At 31.2% G+C, this 24180-nt stretch overlaps 1 protein-coding gene across 2 annotated transcripts in view; it reads left to right on the top strand.

The window, feature by feature from the left end:
• LOC129911593 (LIM and SH3 domain protein Lasp) overlaps positions 1 to 24180 on the top strand; it is a 51070-nt gene that overhangs the window by 14212 nt on the left and 12678 nt on the right. For both annotated transcript variants that reach the window (XM_055989427.1, XM_055989429.1), the window contains exon 2: positions 23213 to 23307. In XM_055989427.1, the coding sequence (XP_055845402.1) occupies positions 23213 to 23307 (95 nt within the window). The remainder of the gene's footprint in view (positions 1 to 23212; positions 23308 to 24180) is intronic.

Genomic DNA, 24180 nt, shown 5'->3' with positions numbered 1-24180 from the left:
ATAAGCGAAAGCAAGATGAAGAAAAAGAAATATTCATCATAGCTAGCATAATAATGCTGTTGCTGCTGTTTCTACACATGTTTAAGACCTCTGTTGACCTAAATCGTTGGCGCATGGAAAGACCACGGATCCAATGGGTCAAACGCAAATCGGATTCAGGATCAGCAGCAGTAAAAAGAAGTGAACTTCTTCGTTCTGAGTTTCGTCTCACGGCAGTAGTTAGTTAGTAATACACAGACAAAATATAATAACATCAAGATATTGCTTGTTGCCACTCATACTGAAAGAAACAAACATAATGCGAATAAAATTGGAATAACTATAATGGCAGACAAATGAGAAGAGGTCGCCGTTCAGTGTTACGAAAAAGCTTGGAAGTCGAAAAATAATAAACGCCAAATAATGTCTTTGTAATTCTAATTTTATTATTCAAAAAATATCAAGGATACCTGCATAAATTCTACCGTATGCTAACTACATAATTTACATTTTTTAAATTCCAAAGCAGTTAATCAGCGTTTTTCGAATGAACACGCCTAAATATCCAATAGTTCATGTGAAAAAAAACTTATCAAACAGATCTTTTTTATAAATGTGTCGAATTTATAGTTTTCTAACTATTAGCTGCGTTCTTGGGACTGACATTAGGTCTGTTCTAGACTTTTTTTTGCACTAAATTAGTAAGTCCGTCAAATTTCTGAGAGTTGAGAGAGAATTCTCTCAGAAGGCAATAAAACTACGAAAGACTGCAAAAGAGTCTGGAACAAGTTGAATACCATTTAAAAATCGCCATTTAATATTTTACGTTTAATTCGATAAATAAAAAATACTTTTAGAATGCAAAAAACACGTAAACGCGATTCAATTTAAAAATCACCACAATCTGATTTTTGTTTTCTTCTATTTTTATTTGTTTGACAAAGTTCAACTTTTCATTTGACAGAACTCATATTTCTGCCCAAAGAAATTCTTGGAACTAAATTTGTCAGGGTAGGGAAATTGTTTACTCTTTCGTGAGCGCTCCCTTATACAGAATTTTTTGTAGTTGGGAACAGACTCGGTACCAAAAATAACCAAATATTACTAAATTCGGCAGTCTCAAAACTGAGTGTGGAACGGACCTATTAAGTAATAACTTTTTTGGCGGCTCTGATTGGTCAGATATCACTAATATTTCAGATGACATTTACGTTATTAAGTGACGTTTCAGATTTCCTAGAGAGCAGTGAAATAAGAGGTCTGTTTGGGTACTGCCTAAAACAGAATTTTTTTTCAACAATACCCAATGTAGTTTTGTACATTACTTTGAAAAAAAGAAGAAACCTATCGACTTCAATGAATTGACAGTTTGATTTTAGCACTGTTCGTGTACATTTTAAAATTTTAAACTTTGAACTTGTAAGCATACAAGTTACGTCCCACTTACGGAAACTGGAGACGGCCGAAAATAGGCAACTCTACCCTACTCTTTGCTCATTCGCTAAATACAAGTTACGTCCCACTTACGGAAACTGGAGACGGCCGAAAATAGGCAACTCTACCCTACTCTTTGCTCATTCGCTAAATTTTTTTTACGTAACGAACGTAACGAATGGCGGATTATGAATATTTGATCAATTTAATTAATTCCAGCTAAAGTAAAATTTACTGAAAAAGAAAACCTACAAAATAATTTTTCCTACATCGGAACTTCCGTGCACTGCCCTCTAATCTATTTCAAGTAAATTAGTCTCATTGACAATTTTGTTTTTGTACAAATGTAGGTACAAATAGATCACAATTATTATAATTCCATCCAACTCCCATCGCGTTCCAGCATGGGTCAATTCAATTAGCAGTGGAACATGTACGCGTCAGTCACTTTCGCCAGTCAGACCCAATAATTTCAATATACATATGTATGTAAGTGCTAGAGGACAGTCAATTTCCTGTTCTTCTTCATTCAAATGACACTGATCGAACAATCAACGATATACCCAACAAGATGCATTTACTGCATTTGTGTGTCGTTATTTATGTCTGTATGTTTATTCAAATGGAGGATAGTTGCGTTAAGTTGTTCAAAATTGGCCTTTAGCCCTAACTGCATTATTTATATCGGGATGCACGACACACTGTTCTCAATATTTTACCCTCGACTGACTATCATGTGTATGGTGGTAGTCTAGTACCTACTGAATTTTTTATAAGCAGTCTATTAAGGGGGCAAATAGCATGCAGTCGAAAGGAAAAACAATAAACAAGAAAAAAATAATAACTAATTGAAATGGAGTGTTATCGTTTATGCCTATATGTATTTATAATGTTTTTGCAATATGATTTAAATATGAGTAATTTAATTTTTTGAACAGTTGGAAAATGTCAATTTTTTTAAATCTAGTATGTTCAAAATGTGATCATGTCGAACAACAAACAAAATAAGTATGACAAAAAAGTGTTTTTTTTTTTTCAATGTCAATTCCGTGTCCGTAACTCATCTAAATTCGATACTGAAATTACATCAATTGTTCCAGTTGAATTTGTTTAGAATTGAATTATTAGTGAATATGTTATGACATTATGTGTAAAACCGTCACACCCGTAACGATGTATGTATTTGGAAACTGAGAATATGTACATACATGCGCCTGTCTGACAAATTAAAGTTCCGTAAAAATTCGATTTTCTATTCGAAAATCACGTGTTCCTTTAATGTCACACCCGTAACTCATCTAAATTTGATACTAAATTAAATTAAGTATTTTTCATTTGAAATAACATACCTACATGTTATTATTAAAAATGCCATGCGTTTGATAAATTTTTCTAGTTGAATTCTTTTAAAATTGAATAAGAAGTGCGTATTTTAAAACATTATGTCTCCAAGTATCACACCCGTAACGATATAACGATGGATTTGGTAAAAAATGAGATTATGTGCCTGTCTGGCAAATTTTATTTAAATACCCTTTAAATTGGAATTCCTATTCGGAAATCATGTGTTTCTTTGGAGTCACACCCGTAACTCATCTAAATTTAAAACTCAAATTATATCAAGCATGTTTTCATGTAATTAAAGAGTGCCATACCTTCGAGAAGTTGTTCTAGTTGAATTCTGTTTATAGCTGTGTTTTATTATTCATGTGATCCCGATCAGATCAATCTTTTTATTTGTTTTACAACAAAAGCAGGATCTCGTTTTGTTATTGTAACGCTAACAAATACAATGATCTGATCTAGATCACGGGAATAATAAAACACAGCTAATTTTGAATGTGAATATTTTATTACATTATGTATGTATACAAGCGTCACACCCGTAACGATGGAACGATGGATTTGGAAAAAGCTGAGAATATGTATGCGTGGATATAAATACCTTAAACGGGTTAAGGAAAACATTTTCAGATGTATCTAACCTCTTTCATTTCACTTTTCTTTCAAATTATACTGTTTTAAAGTTTTCTTAAATAGGTAGCTTGTAGCCACACAACTATACATTCATATTCATAATTCTTTTGTACTGTTATCCAATACCAATTTTATGCTAAATATTTATTCAGTCTCTGTGACCTAAAGACCTGATCAGACAAAGAAATAATAATTTCACCTTTGTCGAAAGGAAAGTTAATTTTATTAATTATTTGTCTACTCTCTCTCTCTCTCTCATATTCGTTGACTAATTTGAAATTATAAGCAGTACACATTTTAAGACATTATCCAACTGAAAACAAAGAAATTCTGGCACCACCGCATACATAGCAAGCACCATGGGCATATTAAATCAATTCAATACACCGCAGGCTACCGTTAATATTTATAAACCATAAAGAGCTCTATTATGATAACAGAGTATAGAACAAACTCTCTTGTTCGAATTTAAATATTCGGCGCACTGATTAACCCATATTCCGTGGGCCAAAAAATGAATAATTTTCCACAATCTATATGGAATCTGTTTTGTATTGTATTCCTTTATCAATATGAACTCGTACCTTTAGTGAAATATATAGAGCTTTGGAGTATTATTAGTCTATAACTATGCTACCGCGATGGGTTTTGTCCCAAGTGATTTAAAATTCTATTCATATTCAATTAGGAGCGCGAGAAACTTAACGGAATATAGGCGATGCATAGAGTACTTTTGTACATTATACAGGGTGTCCCAAAAGTAATGGATCAAACGAAATATGCTGATAGGCCAACTTAAGGGCTCTCAGAATTTGGTAACTTGTTCATCCCAAATCCTTACGGTTTCCGATTTAATGCAGTTTTTGTGAAATTTCGAAAAATTCCGACTTTGCAACAGTATTTCGCTTCCTCCGCTTATAACTGACTTTTGTTTTTTACAATTCTTCCACTAAAACATTGCCTAATAATAGGAAATAATTAATTAATCAAAATATTCTTTATTTCATACGCCATTTTGCTGCAAATAAATTAACAGTTCCATGTTTTATAAAAACTCAATTTCTTACTTTTATTTCAGAGCAGCATCCCGAAAAAAATTTATATGGTGTGAGACTGCTTTATTATTTTAAAAACTTGTCGTGTTATTGCAGTTTTCAAAAATGTATACAAATTTCCAAAGTTGAAATTAGAACGAATGATATTACAATTTAAATGTAACAAAACAGGGCTTTTCAGAGAAAAATAACAAAGAAAAATAAACACATTTTCTCGACTATTGTTTGTTTATTTCTTTTTGAATAAAAGTCTCGATTTATGTTTGTTATTTTTCTCTGAAAAGCCCTGGGGGGTCATTCCGTAATTTTGAAAACGATAATCAAATCGATGATAATCGTTTTACAGCTTGAGAATCTTTATAGCTATTTTAAGTCAATTCTGATTCAATATTTCCTAAATAGTTTATATAAATAAAAGTTTTCGTATCCTTAGAAGTCGTATTAGTCTAGGTGATTTAGTAGTTGCCTCTTACTCGGGTGTCCCAGGTTCGATTCCGGAAATTGAAATTGTTTTTTTTTTTTTTATTTTCTCAATAATCGTCAATAAATAAACGATAGCTAAATAGGTCTCGTTTTTGGAGAATTTATTCGTTTTTGGATGCAATATTTGATTTTTTAAAAGTGTGAGGTGCAAAAGTAAAAGAATGAAAAAAAATTGTGCAGTTTGTGATAAAAGGATCAAATTAATAGGATTGTTAGTACAATATAATATAACCCTCATTTTAAGATATTGGGCCACTTAATATTTAAACTAGAAGGATGTCTATGAGCCAGCTAATAATAACAAATTTCACAAAATTTCATTTAAGTTGCTTTCTGTGCATCGTTATAAACATCCTTAAAGGTAAAATATTAAGTGTAAGTCCAATATCTTAAAATGTGGGTTATATATTGTACTAACAATCCTATTAATTTGATCCTTTTATCACAAACTGCACAATTATTTTTCATTCTTTTACTTTTGCACCTCACTCCTTCAAGTAATTGACTATTTATAAAGAGTGCAATAACTTTTTACATGACGGTCCAGGCATATTGTTATTGGCTTTATTCGATTCATTAATATTTTTTTTGTTTGTGGAGTTTGCAAATTAATCTGTGACTAGCTTACCCGTGCGAGACTTCTCGCATGCTTAAATAAAAAGAAAGTATAGGTAGGTAGGTACAAATGTAAATGCAGAGTGTGTTTTTTAAAAAGTCGAGAATTACTAAAAAACTCGTGTTTATCCCATTTAAAATACATTGGATTAGCCCCAGTTTAAGTTAAACAGCTATGAATATGGCACATTAAATTTAGCAATTCTAGGTTCCCTAAGTTGTACATACATTTTATAATTAACTCTATTTCAAACAGGTTGCCGCAACTAATATCTCAAACTTGGTCAATTTGAAGAACTTGAACCGATGTTGAATCATGCATTCACCACCTTAAATCGTCAATAAAAAAATTGTTGAACGTAAGGTTTCTGTCTGATTCTTACATCCGACAATTTTTCCTTTGACGATTTTTCTTTGCTGTTGTATTGGGCTTTTCCAAAAATTATCTTAGACCCATTTAATTCACACTCCATTAAATTTTATATCGCTATTCAAAAGTGGAAATTTTAAAATTCGTATCTACCTACGTGATTTAATTGTTTTTCATTTTTAATAGCCACTTATCATATTTTAGCCTAGGAAGTACCTTAACGGACCTAACATCCCTATTACGATTGTCAACTATCAATTGATAGTTGATAAATACTGAAATTTGATGTTTTAAAATCGAAATGGGGGAAAACTGGTCATTTTTTTAATGGATCTTTTCAGTTACATTTCACGGTTAGCATCATTCTTCGTTTTCAAATTTTTTTCAAAGCAAATAAGAGATCGAATTTTTTTTTAACAACTATAAATTCTTTGCTTCCGGCTACAAAGAGGTTAAGTCACAAAATTTCACTTTCGGGTTTTGATGAAAAGAGAATCAAAAACATAAATTTAGAGTAACTCTTTCTTATAAAAATAAGAGGATCAATGCTCAAAAATTCATCGATTTTCAACTTCAATCGGATTTTCTGGTAAACTATCATTTATGTAAGTCCTTTTTACCCAGGGGCAAAGAATTGATAGTTGACAATCGTAATAGGGGTGCAACACTTACGCCCCTATAGCACGCAAAGAGCAAATGAAGGGTCCAGGGGAAAAACGGCACATGTCCACTTTTTGTCAAAAATAAACGAATGATGAGGTCTTTGTAGTATTTACTGACCACTATCTGATGGCATCCTTACTTTTATAAAACAAATTTAAGCCTTGCTGAAAAAATAAATAAATTGTGTGCTTTAAGTACTAAGTTGTATGGAGAACAAAATTTAAAAATGCATTTTTCTCGAAATGAGTTGGAATGGACTTGTGCTGTTTTTCCCATGGAGCCTTCAAATATTACGGCCTTTTTCTTATGTACATTATGTATATACTATATATGTACATACAAAGGTACACTTCCCAGACTTTTCCTGGCAAATGGAAGATGAAATGTTCCTACGGAATATGTTCATACATATATGTACCTACTTACAAAAAATCTTGAAAAAAAACCATAGGTGTGTTTTTTTGTTTATCTATGTTGATTTTTGAAATCCATGCAAATATTTGGCACGACTGTACATAAACTTTGGCAGCTGTCTGTCAGAAAAGTTGCTTTTGTTTTTTTAATATTAACTCCGCAGTGGAAGGCCATTACATCCATGATGGATGCAAACAAATTTTTTCACAAAAAAAAAAAAACAAAAACCATAGCATGGCATCCATTTTGGATTCAAAAAATTTCACAAAAAACCAAAAATCAAAACTGACAGTTCTGATTCTGAAAAAAACAGAATTTCTCTTCTGGTTTTAAAAACAGAATCAGAAGCAGAATCACTCACACATTCATAGATTTAAATGTTAGCAGTACAAAATGTTTGCAGCACAAAAACAAATGAAGTTTGGTGCGATTACACATATATGTGGCACATGTTAAACTTCAGATTCTTCGGAATAAAAAAAAACTGTTCAATTGGGATTCTGAATCGAAGAACAATTCCGGATTGCCAATTAAAAACGCCATTAAACGTTTGTTATTGTTTTGTTTCTGGTGGTGTTTTTTTTTTCATAAAGGGAAATTCCAAAAACTATCTTTGTCTTTTCCTTTTCTAATTTGACATATCTCGGCAGGGAAAATGTAAACAAAAAACATATTGTCACACACACTTACAACAAACACTGTGTGTTCGAAATCATTTAACCACAAAAACTTTTATATTTCGCGATTGTTTTCAAATTTAAAGTTTTTATTTCCGATTAATTAAAAAAAATTAATTAATTTTACATATTTATTTTGAAAAACACGAACTAAATTCAAAAAACTCTATCACAATTCGCGCCTCCTTTTGTTTGTTTATGTCTTCACCATCCCAGCTATAGCTGTACATTTTTTTTTCTTTTTTTTCTGTTTTCTTTTGACTATTTTCTTATACTGACAATCGTTGGAAGTTCCCCACTGAACTTATTCCAAAGATCCTGTCTAAAGCGATGAACACTTCCACTTTCCAATCATTTTGGAAACATCTTATGTAGAAGTGTTCAATGATCTGAAAGAATAATTAAAATAAAGGTAGGACCGCACTTGATGTTGAAGGAACTACGCTAAGTACACCAAAGTAAAAAATAAGCAAAATATTTTGTATCTTTCATTGGTTATCGGAACTACACTATGTGGAATATAATTATTCCTATCAAAATATCGTATTATGTGATAAATGAATAAAATAAATCAATTATTTGTATTTGACGAATTCGACGGAAGAAATAGCCCAACTTTCTACTTTTTCATCTGTCGTATCCTTTGACATTGGTTGTCAACAATAGATCAGTTCGATTTTCTGTTTCGGAGTGCACACCGGGGAATTTCAGAACTAAGAACTGTGTTCTTTTCTTTTCTGATTTTATGAATTGTGAACTTTAGTTGTTTATTTGTAATAAAATGTAATAAAAGTAACATTTAATGATATATCTAATAAATTATATCAATTAAATACTAAAATTCTGTTGTAGAGTTCAATTTTACTATGCCAAAGTCATATCTACAAATGATAATCTGTTATTAAAAATTGTTTTTAACTGAAGAGCAAGTACATATACATAAAGTCTAGTAGCGTATTTTATTAAAAAAAAAAAAGAACAACGATAATAGTTAACAATTTCTTGCATCAGAACTTCCTTAGTGCACATTCATCGAGAAAATATCGAACACACCTTGGAATTTAAAGTGAGCTGTCAAAAAGCAATCAGTCATGCAACGTTTTCTTTGGGTCACCCCTTTCTGTCCCATCCTTCAATTTCAACGGATTAATTGACACAACGGGTGGAACGGATTCTATGGGTTGGGGCCTTTAATTTCAAATTAATCTTTCGATCCATTTTACCTCGATGAGGATTAGCAATTTACCATTAACCATTTGACATTCAAAATGAAATAGTTTACGAAAATATCTTATTTGGATTTTAGTGAAAACATGATATAAGGCACTTAAATACAAAATAAAACTTTTGAGTGATCTTTTTTTTACGGAGGTTGACTACCCAGAACCTCAAAAGTTGGCATTTTCAATTTGTGTGCCAAAAATGAAATAAAAATGTATAACTAATGTTACATGTAACAGGGCTGTTTAGGTACTGCCTAAAACAGAAATAATTCTCCTTTTTTCAACTTTTTTAACCCAATTCCTGTTTGATTAGACTGAAACTGTGTAGTTTTTTTTTACAAAAAAGAGAGCCCCTCTTCTTGCAAATTTCTGCCCAAAAATTTCTTCGGACAAAAGTCTGAAATCTTTCAAAAGCTAGTGCCTTCTTTTTTTCTTTTAATAAATGATAATTTTGTCCTAAAAGAGTTTGCGTACTTTTGCACAATTTTTTCTTTCTCTGAGAGGATTTCATCCCCACTTCTAAAATTTGACAGGTTTCATATTTTTGTCCAAACTTATCTGCAATTTGTTTGTATAATAATGCTTAAAATGTTAACCATCAGAATTTTTAAGCAAATCGGAGAATTTACTCGCCTAATGAACGCCCCTGATGATACGAACTAATGATATACGAACACCCCTAATGTGAACAGGAACACGCCATGTCAAACATTTCCAAATTCATTGGAAAGTGGTAAAAAGTCATTTTAAAATTCATTTTGGCTGGAATATTATTTTTTAAACAAATTAAGATTTCTTAAAAATTATAAACATTTAAATATTTATATTTTGCCAGATTCTGGCGGCAGAAATTCGCCTTTTTTTAAGATATAATTTATTAAAATCTGTTCGGTGTAAGTCCCGGTAAAGGGTGTTCGACAACCGTAATAATATATATGATTGGAATAAATTAATAAACACTTTTAAAAAATCAAATATTGCATCCAAAAACGAATAAATTCTCCAAAAACGAGACCTATTTAGCTATCGTTTATTTATTGACGATTATTGAGAAAATAAAAAAAAAAAAAAAACAATTTCAATTTCCGGAATCGAACCTGGGACACCCGAGTAAGAGGCAACTACTAAATCACCTAGACTAATACGACTTCTAAGGATACGAAAACTTTTATTTATATAAACTATTTAGGAAATATTGAATCAGAATTGACTTAAAATAGCTATAAAGATTGTCAAACTGTAAAACGATTATCATCGATTCGGTTATCGTTTTCAAAATTACGGAATGACCCCCCTGTTTTGTTACATTTAAATTGTAATATCATTCGTTCTAATTTCAACTTTGGAAATTTGTATACATTTTTGAAAACTGCAATAACACGACAAGTTTTTAAAATAATAAAGCAGTCTCACACCATATAAATTTTTTTCAGGGTGTTGCTCTGAAATAAAAGTAAGAAATTGAGTTTTTTTAAAACATGGAACTGTTAATTAATTTGCAGCAAAATGGCGTATGAAATAAAGAATATTTTGATTAATTAATTATTTCTTATTATTAGGTAATGTTTTAGTGAAAGAATTGTAAAAAACAAAAGTCAGTTATAAGCGGAGGAAGTGAAATACTGTTGCAAAGTCGGAATTTTTCGAAATTTCACAAAAACTGCATTAAATCGAAAACCGTAAAGATTTGGGATGAACAAAATACCAAATTCTGAGAGCCCTAAAGTTGGCCTAGCAGCATATTTCGTTTGATCCATTACTTTTGGGACACCCTGTATGTAGTTTACGTAGACAAAGGTTTCATCCTGATGCAGTTTTGTATGGTTTGAAAATTGCAGTTGAAGCAGCAAATTTATATATTCCCACGCCTTGTCTCAATCACTAGTTAAAGGTTCTGGTGTAAAAGAAATGGAATGATGGTTGTTTAAAAGCAAAAGTACCCCAAAGGCACTGTTCGTGGTGAAAGAAACGTATGTTCTCAATTAATTTAACCTTAATGTCTTTTGTTGTGGAGTTAATTTTCCATTTGTCAATGGGGAGATAGTAATTCGAGTTTGAAAAAAGGAAAAGTTTTATAAAATTGATGTGAAGAAGGTTGTGAATTGAGATTTTGTTATAGAGTCCAATTTTTCGCTATGAAATTAACCATAAGAAGCATAAAGAAAAAAATATAAAATGTGTCACACCCCAAACATTTACTTGGCACACCCGTAACGAATATAAGTTTGTGAATTGAGATTTTTTTATAGAACCCAATATTGTGTTATGAAATTAACCATAAGAAGCATAAAGAAAAAATATTATAATGTGTCACACCCAAAACGTTTATTTGTCACACCCGTAACAAAAAGAAGGTTGTCAATTGAGCGCAATATTTCGTTATGAAATCAACCATAAGGAGCATAAAGCAAAATGTATAATGTGTCACACCCAAAACATTTACTTGTCACGCCCTCAACGAATAGATTTTAATACTTTTCATCGGTTTTTAGAATTAATTCATTCCTCAATTTTATATTCCAATTTGAAAATCAACTGTTTTGATGTCAAACCCGTAATACCATCGTTTTAAAAACAAATAGTTCTGTTTGCTGCAAAAACGATATGAAATCCATCTTATTGATTGATAGGGAACTCAAAACTGAAAAAAAAAAACATTTACACCGATATTAGTCCGGGTCGGATATAGAATGAATTTAAAGAACAGGCTATTAATCTTAATAATACTGTTTGTAAAGCCTTTCATTATTCTTGTAAAGGTCACACAACGCTTGTTAAACAATCTCATAGTAAACAAAAATATAAAACCCGCTCAGCAACGATAGGTATAATTGTACAACTATATTGCTTTGCCTTGAGTTTAAAATTCTTAAGTCATGTAATTAATCACACATATTATACATCAAGACATCATACATATCTTGTGACACTCTGTCTAACTCATTCCCATCACAATAATCTTTTGACTTGAAGACATTTTATGCCCAACTCTATACAAAATCGTTTCATCATCAGATATCTTTTTTAAAAAATAATCTGCAGCTGTTACTTCCCGTCTGCCAATTGTTTGTTTTTCCATTCGCACTGGATCAGCATTCCGAGAAATTCATAGATCACTATATCATCCGACCAGAACCAGAAGTAACGGCACATTGCCAAAAACTACATAGATAGCATTATTCTCCAGTTGAATATCTCCATCGCTGCCTGCCGCCATCGCGCCATCACTCTGCCGACAACCATAACTGTCAATGTTTGGCTAAAATGCAATACCTTGCGATTTATTTTTTCTGTGTCATGGCTGCCAAGTGCTACTTGACACTTGGAACAGATCCCCTTTAATGGCAATGGAGTTCAATAAAAAAAGAACAAAAAAAAACATAATTCTGTATGCGATATTTTCGCCATTCTTGACTCCTTGTTTGGTGCGATCTGCATCAGAAACTTAGTCATCGATTTGTTAAAACATATACACACGTCCATCGCCATCTTCGCATTGTAAATTGTGACTTAAATGTCATAAGAGTGATGGAATTCCAATTTAATAACTCCATTAAGTCTGTTCAGCAACTATATTCTACTACTTTTATTTTTTTATTATTATTCAAACAATTGTATATTTCTTTAAAACATGCAAACAGACCTTAATATGGTAACAGAGACATGTTGTACGCATGAAAAATATTAATAATAATTTTGCCATTTTAAGTGAACATTATTTATAGGAATGAATTAAATTATCACGTATAATGCAAAGACCTTGACCTTTTTCAGATACGAGTAGTTATTGTTTTCTTGCTTTCGTAATTTTCAAGCGTGACCGTTTGACTGTATAATCATTGTTTAGTATTTTTTGTCATATGGTTTCACCGCTTTCAGTTTTCATGGGAAGAAACTTTCTTTTATACAGCTGATGCCCAGTTGAAGGTAGAAGGAGATTAACCTGGATACTGTTTGTAACACAAACCAGGAATTCTTTGGCAAATGAAATAAGAACACATGGTAAAATAAGAGATAACTTTAACATGAAACATACCTAGTTCTTTGAAGTCGCTGTCAAGAATAGCATGTCATAATGACAGTTAAATAGTATTTTTTTTATAATTTTGGAAAATTTAAGAACATTTTATGAATGGGAACACTCAAACAAGTAGAAATAGTAATGAATGAGAAGGAATTCTAGAATTGAATTCACTGGCCGCGTTGCTTTGGAGGTGGTTGCTACTCATTAGTAGAAATCTAGTACTATCAACCACACAATCTATCTACTCGAACAGAAGATCATGTGTTAATTATTGTACTAGATATACTGGTCATTTTCTATTCATGAGAAGTCTACCACTTTTAATGGAACAGGACTTCTATCAAGGCATTGTTTTTTCATGCAGAAATTAGATTTTCTGAATTCTGTCATTCGGAAGCAAGCAATTTAACAGAATAAAAATTGGGCATCGAAGGCTATTATAGTAAGAGATCTTCTTCAAATCCCGACATCAGCGACCCCTAGTTCTCTGAATTTTTAAACACTTTTGTTAGGTAACATTTCAATTTGATATAAGAATTAATAGCTCAACTGATATAACAACAACAAATGGCGAATTGATTTAGTTGTCATTTGGGTTTCAATTTTTTAAAACAACGCGGAACTTAATTTCATGAGAATTGAAATTTTCACAATCCTGCCATTGGGAGGAATGGTAAAGTTGAAATGCGCAACGGTGGTCAAAATTTGTATACTGAGTAATAAGTACCGAGTTGTTGTGAGAAATATCAACAGACGTCAAGCCATCCGAGATTTTGGTTTTGTTTGTTTTCCTAGACTGCATAGGTTAGAACGGATATTCTGACACGGAGGCGCTAGTTTCTTCCACATTAGCAACTCAGTTCAACTTTGGACCACTACGGCGCTACTAGTATAGCCTCAAATGTCAAAATCGGGGATTTGTAAAGTTGAAATGCGCTTTTGGTGGTCAAAATTTGAAATAAAATTCAAATAGTTTCAGATGGCAAATTGAATCGCCATTTTTTTTAAACAAACAAAAAACGATTTTAAAATTCTGAGAACTGTTTGGGGCTAAGATCTTTAATTAACTATTTGGTCAAATTGTGACGACTAGCGTTGACATACGCATATCCCCAATCGATTGGGTTAAAAGTTTTAATTTATTATTGTTAGTTGTTACTTTAAATTTAAAGAAATGAGTAATTTTGGATTTATGTATTAGATTTACAGAACAGTTTTTTTTATTTTACTTGTTTCTCAGATTATTAATATTTTTCGATACTTCAATACCTATATTTTTTTTTATTTAAACAATAGAATCGACCGACATACAGAGGAGTATTCGACCTCAAAATCCGGTCAAAAATATTTTTAATGTTTTTTTTATTGGAATTGGCGTAAATTATTATTTTATAACTTATAACGCATTAAAAAGTTACACTGAAAAAAAATTTCGGGTTAGTTAAACATGCATCAAAAATTTTTAACAATTATCACAAATCACAGTAAAAAAAAAAAACAGCTTGCAGTGTTAATAACACTGTGATAGTTCGATTTTGCAACAGAAGCGAGACACATCGATTCTAGTTAATTCGAGTATGCTGAATTCAGTGGTGGCAACCGTTTTGAAAGTTTGGCTCAAGTTTTCGAGATATTTCGAAAATAAAATCTTAGGTCGGGACTATTAAAATACTGATAATTTCGAATAATTAAGTTTTTTTAAGCAGTTTTTAGTTTAGAAAAAAGCTATTCCTGTATATAGCTATATGTTTAACACTATTCCAACCTAGATTTTGATGTTTCGGTCGCTTACAAACATTTTATAAACAAAAACTTCACTTTTTCATGTTTTTTTTATTTTGTTGACTTTCAAAGCCTTTAATATGGAGGCAATTTGAGTTTAACATTGATTCAGGATATTTTATATTATTTAAATAGCATATCATTCCAAAAATGAATAAAATACTGCAAATCTGAAAAAGTTCACTAGTGAAAATCAGCCTACTAAGCTACGGAAATGTATCAAAACCTGAACTTAAGATTAAATTAAGATAGTTTTTGGATTTTCAGCTTAAGCTTAAGATATATCAGAAAATAAATTAATGAATTAAACAGTTTTTGGAAAAACAAAAAACGTTCTTATATACTTGCATCATGTCGGGATAAGATCAGTCAAAATAACGTTTTTTCCCTTTTATAACTGTAATATTTAAAAAAAGGAAGCCAAATAAATATGTATGGCTTCGGATTCGAGTTCAGCACCCCTTTCACCTTCAGAAAAGTATATTTTGGTTCTTGTGGCAAAAAAAAAGTTTAATTTTGCTTACCAGTGTTATTTAATACATTTCCGTAGCTTAATAGACTAATTTTCACTAGTGAACTTTTTCAGGTTTGCAGTATTTTATTCATTTTTGGAATGATATGCTATTTAAATAATATAAAATATCCCAAATCAATGTTAAACTCAACTTGCCTCCATATTAAAGGCTTTGAAAGTCAACAAAATAAAAAAAAACATGAAAAAGTGAAGTTTTTGTTTATAAAATGTTTGTAAGCGACAATCTAGGTTGGAATAGTGTTAAACATATAGCTATATACAGGAATAGCTTTTCTCTAAACTAAAAACTGTTTAAAAAACTTAATTATTCGAAATTATCAGTATTTTAATAGTCCCGACCTTAGATTTTATTTTCGAAATTTCTCGAAAACTTGAGCCAAACTTTCAAAACGGTTGCCACTACTGAATTCAGCATACTCGAATTAACTAGAATCGATGTGTCTCCGCTCTGTTGCAAAAAAAAAGTTCTAAAAACTATCACAGTGTAATTAGAAAACAAAATATAAGCGTGAGCTTATAAAATCGACTAGATTTAGACTAAGATCTTGGGGGATAAGGGGGTCAACAGTTATTATTTGAAACCAGTTTTAGTTAGAATGGGTATTGAGGAATGCGAAAAGGAAAAGCAAAAAATAACGGGTCGAATGCGATTTTGTTTTTTCATTTATGACCGGATTTTATGGTCGAATACTCCTCTGTGCGACGGCGAGATCATAAAATCGTAGAATAAATAAAGAAGAAGTGATAACTATATTTTCACATCCATTTCCTAACACAAACTAAACTATGATAGTTCAATGACCTCATCTGAGAAAAAATAAAAGTCCCCTTTCGATGTGACTTCACTAAATAATTATCCATAATAATTCTATACCTTTCCAACTTCAAAGGTTTTTTTTTTGCTAACAATCACTCGCGATCTTTTTCTACTTCATACCCTAAATAATGTAGAGGAACAAAGTTTAAACGACAAGATAGATTTTTCTTTCTTTTTTTTTTTTCTTTTTTGAATATGCTCCAATGGCGCTGAGCCCCTATATAGCTGTCACTTTGACCAGTAAAGATTATAGTTATATACATATTGTTCTCTTTTTATAATCCCAAAAGATAGATTTATACTTCATTTTGTAATCAAATTGCAAAAAAGCGGATGGATTATTGGCAAACTAATTTCATGCTCTATATATTTTTGTATAGGCCTGTTGATTGGTTTTAATTCGGCAGTTGGTTAGAGTTGACACACTCGCAATAAAATTAGTAAATTTCTATTTATGGAAAATAGACTTTATGCCGAACAAGGTTATGTCATAGTTGTTGGCTTTTATAATTACATGTATCTACATTTGAATTGGCAATTTTGAGAGAGAGTGTTAAAATTATCGTTTTAAATCTATCGATGAGAAAATTATTTAAAAAAAAAAAAACCCTCAGAAAGTAAAAAAAAAAATTAATTATCGCTTATCGTTTTTTTATCTGACACTACTTCACCTTTAATTCCAATTCTAACCACCGGTAGCGCATTTCAACTTTACCAATTCCTAATATGCTCCGATACCGAATTTCAAATTTTCTGCCAAAAAGTTATAACGCCACCTATCTTTCGTGTTGGTTTTATCTTTCGTGCAGATATGTTTAGTAATTTTATTGTTTGAAACTCCTAGATCTGTCTGTTTACTTTCATACTAATTAGTGGGTAGACTTTTAACAGAAATAAAATACTTTATGTACTTTTTAAGCTCAACACCACAAATAACGTTAAACTAATAAGACCATGGTTAGTAAAATTTAAAAGTTTTTTTCCCAACGGATATTATAAAGTGATTTCATAACCAATGTAGGTTAGTGTACTCTAGATAGTATAGAAAAAAAAATCACTCTTAAGATCTTAGCAACAAAACTAAAATAGTGGGGCAATTATCATAAGATCTAACCCAGGTGTAAACTCGAGCATGAAACGCGATTCACGTTTGTGCTGTGATGTGATGATGAGAATTGGAGCCCTCACAGGAAGAACCTCATATAATCTTAGATTTCATTATCTCATTGTCTTATTTTTTTTTTAACTATCACTTTAAATTACGTTATTCTATTACAATTGGGTAAATTTGAACAAAACGTCAAGATTAGCTTACGCACTTAACGTGTGTTGTTTTTTGCTGCCGACGATTTATTTAGTTACAGAAGCAAAGTGAAAGGTAAACATAAGGTGATATATATGTACATAGATCGCAATCTACGAGCTTCTTGCAAAAATAAAATAATGAAAAAAAAAAGAATTAAAACAAACTTTTGTGGTTCGTTATGAAAATAGCTGTAGAAGGCATTGTTTTATAAAATTCGCAGAAGATAGATATATTTTATAACAAAAACTTTCATTTTCTTAACAAAAATTGTTCATTGTAACTGTCGACTGTTGAATGCGATATAGTCCATTAAAAAAAAGATTTTATTGTTAACAAAATGGAACAATCTTATTTTAAATTAAATAAATGTCAAAGAGCCAAATAGCGTATTTCCGGAACTGTTTAGTTTACATATAAAATTGTATCCGCTGCTGTTCCAAAAATTAAATTGGGTAAATAAAAGTTGAATAAAATTTCGTGCTATTAAATTTTTGTCCTGGAAACTAGAACTAGAAACAAATGACAGTCAAAACGGCCAGGTTTTGATTCTCTGTGCGGTGGCCATTTGTGTATATATTTTTGTAATGTGAACAGTGAACATGCCTCAATAGCTTAAAAGGAACTTCGAACAATTCAAATAATCGAATTTAAAAAATGGAAAAATGTGCGGATATCATTTTTGCACTCCAAACAAATTTATTTTCTAAAATGACAACAGCTGATGACAGAGTACGTCCAGAGTACTTTCACAGCGCGCTCCGAGCGAACATCGAACACAGAGCAAATAACTCTGGTTCAAAAAAGAGCTGCAAAGAACGATTCATGAAGAGTTCGGACCGACCTAGAGCGCCCTAGCACTCACAACAAACAAACCTATACCTTTTGCCTTTCTTATAGACGTGTTTGCAAACTGAGTTCATAAGCAAACCTTTTTTTTATGAATTACTACATTGGGAAAAAGCTGAGAACGCAACGAACAAAATATTTATTTTTCTTTCTTTAATTTTTTTTAACGACAATTTACGTCGAAGTAGAAATTCAGTTAACTCATCTCGGGACAAGTCATCTCGAACAACTCAACTCGACTAAGCTCGAAGAAACTCAACATTGGATGTATCCCGTTGGAAGTATTTCAGGTCGCACTACAATAGAATTGGCGATTGGTAAAGTTGAAATGCGCTACCGATGGTCAAAACAAAAACTAAAATTAACAGGACGGAAGGAGCTAGCATCTGACATTTTACTTTGTTTTTGTTAGGACTTTTGACATGGACGCCATTTTTAGAAATACAAAATGTAAACACTAGACTGATTCAAAAAAATTTTTTTTTTCTTTTGTTCAAAGCATTGTTGAAAATATTGTTGGAAATGACGACAAAAAAATACTGTAAAAGTTTCAGCCCTTAATGTTAACATTTAGTACCGCCGCATCGCAATTTTCTATTTCCCATACGATTTGTATGGGAAAGATTGTGTATTTGTGTTTAGAATTTTGTATCTTTTTAATGGTTCATCCAAAAGGCTTGACAAAATCATTTTCTTTTATAAAATTGTCCGCTCTACAAAAAAGCTCCTATTAATTTTTTTGATTTACCCCCGCGTTTCGAAGTTATTCAACTTTAAAATATAAAAAGTAATTTTTTCTCATTTTTTTCCGATTTTTTGACGAAATTGTTATGTTTTTTCAAAAAATTTGGCAAAATTTTCGAATATTTTTTAATTCTATGTTGTGTTTTGGTTTCACAGATCCTTTTATATAACTCTCAAACCCCTAAAACTATCATATTAGATTTCTTCAATAAATTCGAATTATTCATTTTTTCAACTAAAAATTATTTTAATTAATTTTTCGCGTCCGTTTTTTTTTAATTTCATAAATGCAATCTTGTAGAGCGTTCAATTTTATACAAGAAAATGATTAAATTTAGCCTTTTTGATGAACCATTAAAAAGATACAAAATTCTAAACACAAATACACAATCTTTCCCATACAAATCGTATGGGAAATAGAAAATTGCGATGCGGCGGTACTAAATGTTAACATTAAGGGCTGAAACTTTTACAGTATTTTTTTGTCGTCATTTCCAACAATATTTTCAACAATGCATTGAACAAAATAAAAAAAATTTTTTTTTGAATCAGTCTAGTAAACACCCATCCTGTTTAAATTAGTTCAAAAGTTAAAACTACGGCGCTAGTAGTATGTGCTCCAATCGTCAATTGAGATGATATAATTTATTCTATTATGGTCCGATCTGAAAAACTTCCAGCGGGATACATCGAATGTTGAGTTGAGTTTCTTCGAGCTGATCGAACTTAAGTTGAATGTCAAAACTAGATAATTTCGTAAAAAGTAGAAATTCACTTTTCTTTATAGTCCGATCTGAGAAACTTCCAGCGGGATATATCGAATGTTGAGTTGAGTTTCTTCGAGCACATTTTTTAGATCAAAGTTGAAATGGGACTCAAATGGAGTTGTCTGAGTTTGCTTGTCCCAAGATGTGTTAACTTATTATAAATGAAACAAATGTCAAATATTAACTGATACAATATTATACATCAAAAAATATTAGAAATAAAAAATTCTTATATTAACTTCATTGTTTGAAATTTAAAAAAAACCCACAACTTGAACAAACCTCTATTTTTATCCATTATGTCAGGCTTTGTAATTCTCATGAAAAATGATGAACTTCCTTAACAAATCTTTATAATCGTTCTACCTATAGTAACTGTTTCTAATTATAAAAAAAAAAAAACAAATTACATCATTTGCATGTAGTACTGTGTTGAACTCCATCGTATAACCAAACAATATACCGCCTCCACACATATGTTTATCTATCCAAAGCCTGAGAAAGATCAGAATTATCATCAATATCATCGCTGCGCTACCGCACTATAACCACATACAAAAATAAAAATAATAATAACAATAATTGCAAATGCTAAATCGAAATGAACGTTAGTTAAATCTTGTGTATAAATGGAAGAGTAACGTCTACCGCAGTAATTGTATGCAAAATAATGCATCGTTTGCTTATACCAGCATCAGCTTCATACAGAACCATAATAATCTATATAAATGTGCACAAAATAAAACAAAAAGCAACAGCATCAGTCAGTATTTATATTAGAATAGAAACTCAACCGCATATAATGTCTGCCATTGTTGGGTTTCATCAGTCAGCTAGCCTATTAGGCTTAAAAATATATATGACTAGAGTCATACACAAACGTCATTTACTATGCTTGACTTGTTGGTTTTACTATCCACTCTTAGATACGTTACGTATATGAAGCTCTCTAATGAGGACTTAATTAAAAAAAAAAAAAACAAAAATTTAAGTGAATTATCATGTAGTTGTTTATTTTAAGTAAAATTGATCTCTGTTCTTCCTTTTTTTTGTTTATCAAATAATAATTTCTCTTAATAGATAAATGGGTTTTTATTTACGAAATTAAAATTAATTAAATTATTCAATAGGCTTAAGTATAAACTATTTAAACTTTAGACTTAAACATTTTTTCAAAAACTTCCAGAGGTACGGTATAATAGTTTTCAAAACAAGCGGTGACTCACAACCGAAAATATTAAATCGCAGAAGAATTTGATAAATCGGTGTTCAAAGTGGGCAATCGCAACCAAAATTTGAGTCGCAGTCAAAACTGATAAATTGCTGCCGTAGTGGCTTAATAACAGTCGAAACTAGTTAATTGCAGAAGAACAGAAGAAAATATTAAATCGAGGCACGACGAAGCTAATAAATCAGAGCTGGAATTGCTAAATCGCAATCGAAACTGGTAAAATCCAATCGAAACTTATAAATCGCAGCTTATTCTGATAAATCCTAGCCGAAACTGATACATCATAGCTAAAACTGGAAAATCGTAGCCGGAACTAATAAATCGCTGGCGATATTGATGCTGCTAAATTGCAGCTGGAACTATAAAATCTCATACGAAACTAGTAAATCGCAGCCGAAACAGATAAATCACAGTTTAAAATTGAAAATCGCTTCTGAATCTGGTAAATCGTAGCTTAAAAAAATTGAAGCGAAACCCAGCCGAATCTGGTTAATCGTTGCCGAAACTAGTAAATCGCAACCGAATTTGGTAAATTGAAACTAAAACTGATAAATTGCAGCTGAAACTGGAAAATCGCGGCCGATGCTATTAAATTATAAGCAAAGCTAGAAAATCTCATACGAAACAAGTAAATCGCAGCCGATTTTAGTAAATTTCAGCAAAAACTGATGAATCGCTTACGAAACTAGTAAATCGTAGCCGATGCTGATAAATCGCAGACGAAACTGATAAATCGCAATCGTATTCGAACTTAGGTACTACTATGCCGCTGCTACTTTCATCATTTAATTTGAACGCTTCATCTGTGTTCTCAACAATCTGAACGCTCATTTTAACTATAAATTATTTAACTTCAACTGATGCAAAATTGTACAACCTCTTAATTATTCAAAGTTTAATAAAAAAATCTATATTCAGATATTTGCATAAACCTTGCTTCAAAAATGTCATTGTAGTTGAATTTTTTGAAGTAGGTACCTTATCACTTGACAATTTGGCAAGACAAAGAATACATTATTGCCTCATATAATAATATAGGTAGATACCATACCCCCAATTTGTACCTCTTTTCGTCTCCTAACATGAATACATCACACACATTCTTGGGAATAAAAATGTCGACTTCATAGTTGCAGTGCTTCGCAATTCATCATCGCATTCCATTGGTATATTGTCTACATTGGGCTAAAAGGAAATACACACCTAAGTGTCATGTAACAAAACACCTCCTTCGCTTTTGCACTTCTTGTTACAGCCATTACCATTACGCGACTTCTTGCCAAAGAAGACGTCAACCATATTTTACTACGGAACTGGTTACATCAGTAACAACAACGTGTATATACCATATTCTGGTGGATATAAATGTGTGTGCGAATGGAAATGGTATATTTTTCTTTTGTATTGGTTATTCGTTTGCAAATAATAACGACGACGACAGCGACACGGTGTTGATGACGGTGACGTGTGAAAGTGAAAACACCATATCTACTGTGTGGTAGAAAAGTTGAAAAATGACAGAATAAAAAAAAAAAATAATGTCAAAGACAATGTATATGCACCATGTTCACTTATAGCATCGCACGCACACGACTTTTTAACGCATTTTATGGTCATTGTCAAATGATGTTAAATATTACCGTTATAGTTAGTATAATGAGAAATATTATTTCTCACAATAGATGTCGGTAGTTCAAATGTCAAATTTAAAAAAAAAACTTTTACTTTGAATAAGAGAAACCGTGCTGATGAATATACAAAATTGTACAAATTTAACTTCTTGGTGAAACAAAAAGCTATTTTATTGATAAATTCATTAGCAATCTCCAATGAGCAAAATAATGATGAATGTGATTATTGCTTGTTTCTTTTTCTTTTCATTTTATTTTATTTTATATTTTTTTTTCATTCAACAATTGGCAGGAAACTGTTGCCTACTTTCCACGCTTATTATGTGGATTAGTATGCGAGGTAAAATGGAATACAGGAAATCTTTGAATCTCCCTGTTGTTGTTGTTGTATTTTATGTCTAGCTATAGAGAAAGCTAAACTAGATAAATTGAAGCTAATTGATACTTACGAGAGAGTCGTTTATAATATTGTTATCCTATTATTATAAAGTTTATAATGTCGAACAAGTGAATATTTTTTCTATTACCGCAATATTGTGCTCTTTAGGTTATGATGAATTTTAAAAGAAAAAATAGACTTATTTCAATAATAGTTAATTTAACAAAGGATTAATTAAATTTATTATTTTTTTTTTTCAGACATGGCACAAAACCTGCTTCAAATGTACGGAATGTGGAATGACATTAAATATGAAAACATACAAAGGATATAATAAATCTCCATATTGTGAAGCGTAAGTTGTCACTTTTTTTACGTTTACGCAAAAATTAAGTTATGTACTTCTCATTCACAGAATTTCACTTTTATCAAAATTTTGTTCGTACTCATGTGAACATGCCCTTTAAAATTTAGTAGGTGCACGGTTCACCCCATAATAATTTGCTGGGTTATTTGTAATAGGTGAATGTCATTTTGGCATTTTTTGTCAAAAATTAAATTTTCACTCAAAAGCCAAAAAAGAAGCATAATTTAAAAAAATGTATTGACCGGTCTTACATTGTGAATATTTAAATTGCAAGAATGATTTTCAAAAGATATTTGATTTGACATGTCAGTTTTGGTTTTTATAATACTTGCCCCGTTCGTTTGGAGGTGGTAAACTACTCACGTGCAGATACTCTAGTACATTTACTAATAGATCTTTTAGCCGCTTTCCAACAGTACAACAGCTTAGAAATTCCTATTTACTCGAGCATAAGATCATTATCATGAATGTTGATTGTTGTACTAGATTAGATATACTAGTCATTTTCTCATGAGTAGTCTGGTACCTCCAAAAGAACGTGGCTTTTGCATTGATTTCATAGAAGTGCGTTTCACTCACTGATCTCTGTAATACACTGGATAATGGATTTCATACAAATTATAACAGTTTTCTTGACTCCTTACTTTTATTGGTACTTTTAAAACTGTCCATCTTTTTCTATATAAACAGAAAAGACAGAGTCACTGATCTCTTTTGCCAGAGACAAATAACACAAAAGATAATGTAGTGAGATTTGTACCTGCGGAGTATTTTATCTCACTTTTCTCAATGGAAAAAAGATATGAATTGATTATAATAGTGCATTAATTGGAGTCAACATTTTAATAAGAATTCACTATA

Source organism: Episyrphus balteatus, chromosome 2 (genome assembly GCF_945859705.1).
Source record: "Episyrphus balteatus chromosome 2, idEpiBalt1.1, whole genome shotgun sequence".
Classification (NCBI taxonomy): Eukaryota; Metazoa; Arthropoda; class Insecta; order Diptera; family Syrphidae; genus Episyrphus; species Episyrphus balteatus.
Note: the sequence above shows the minus strand (reverse complement) of the source record. Positions and strands in the feature narration are given on the sequence as shown.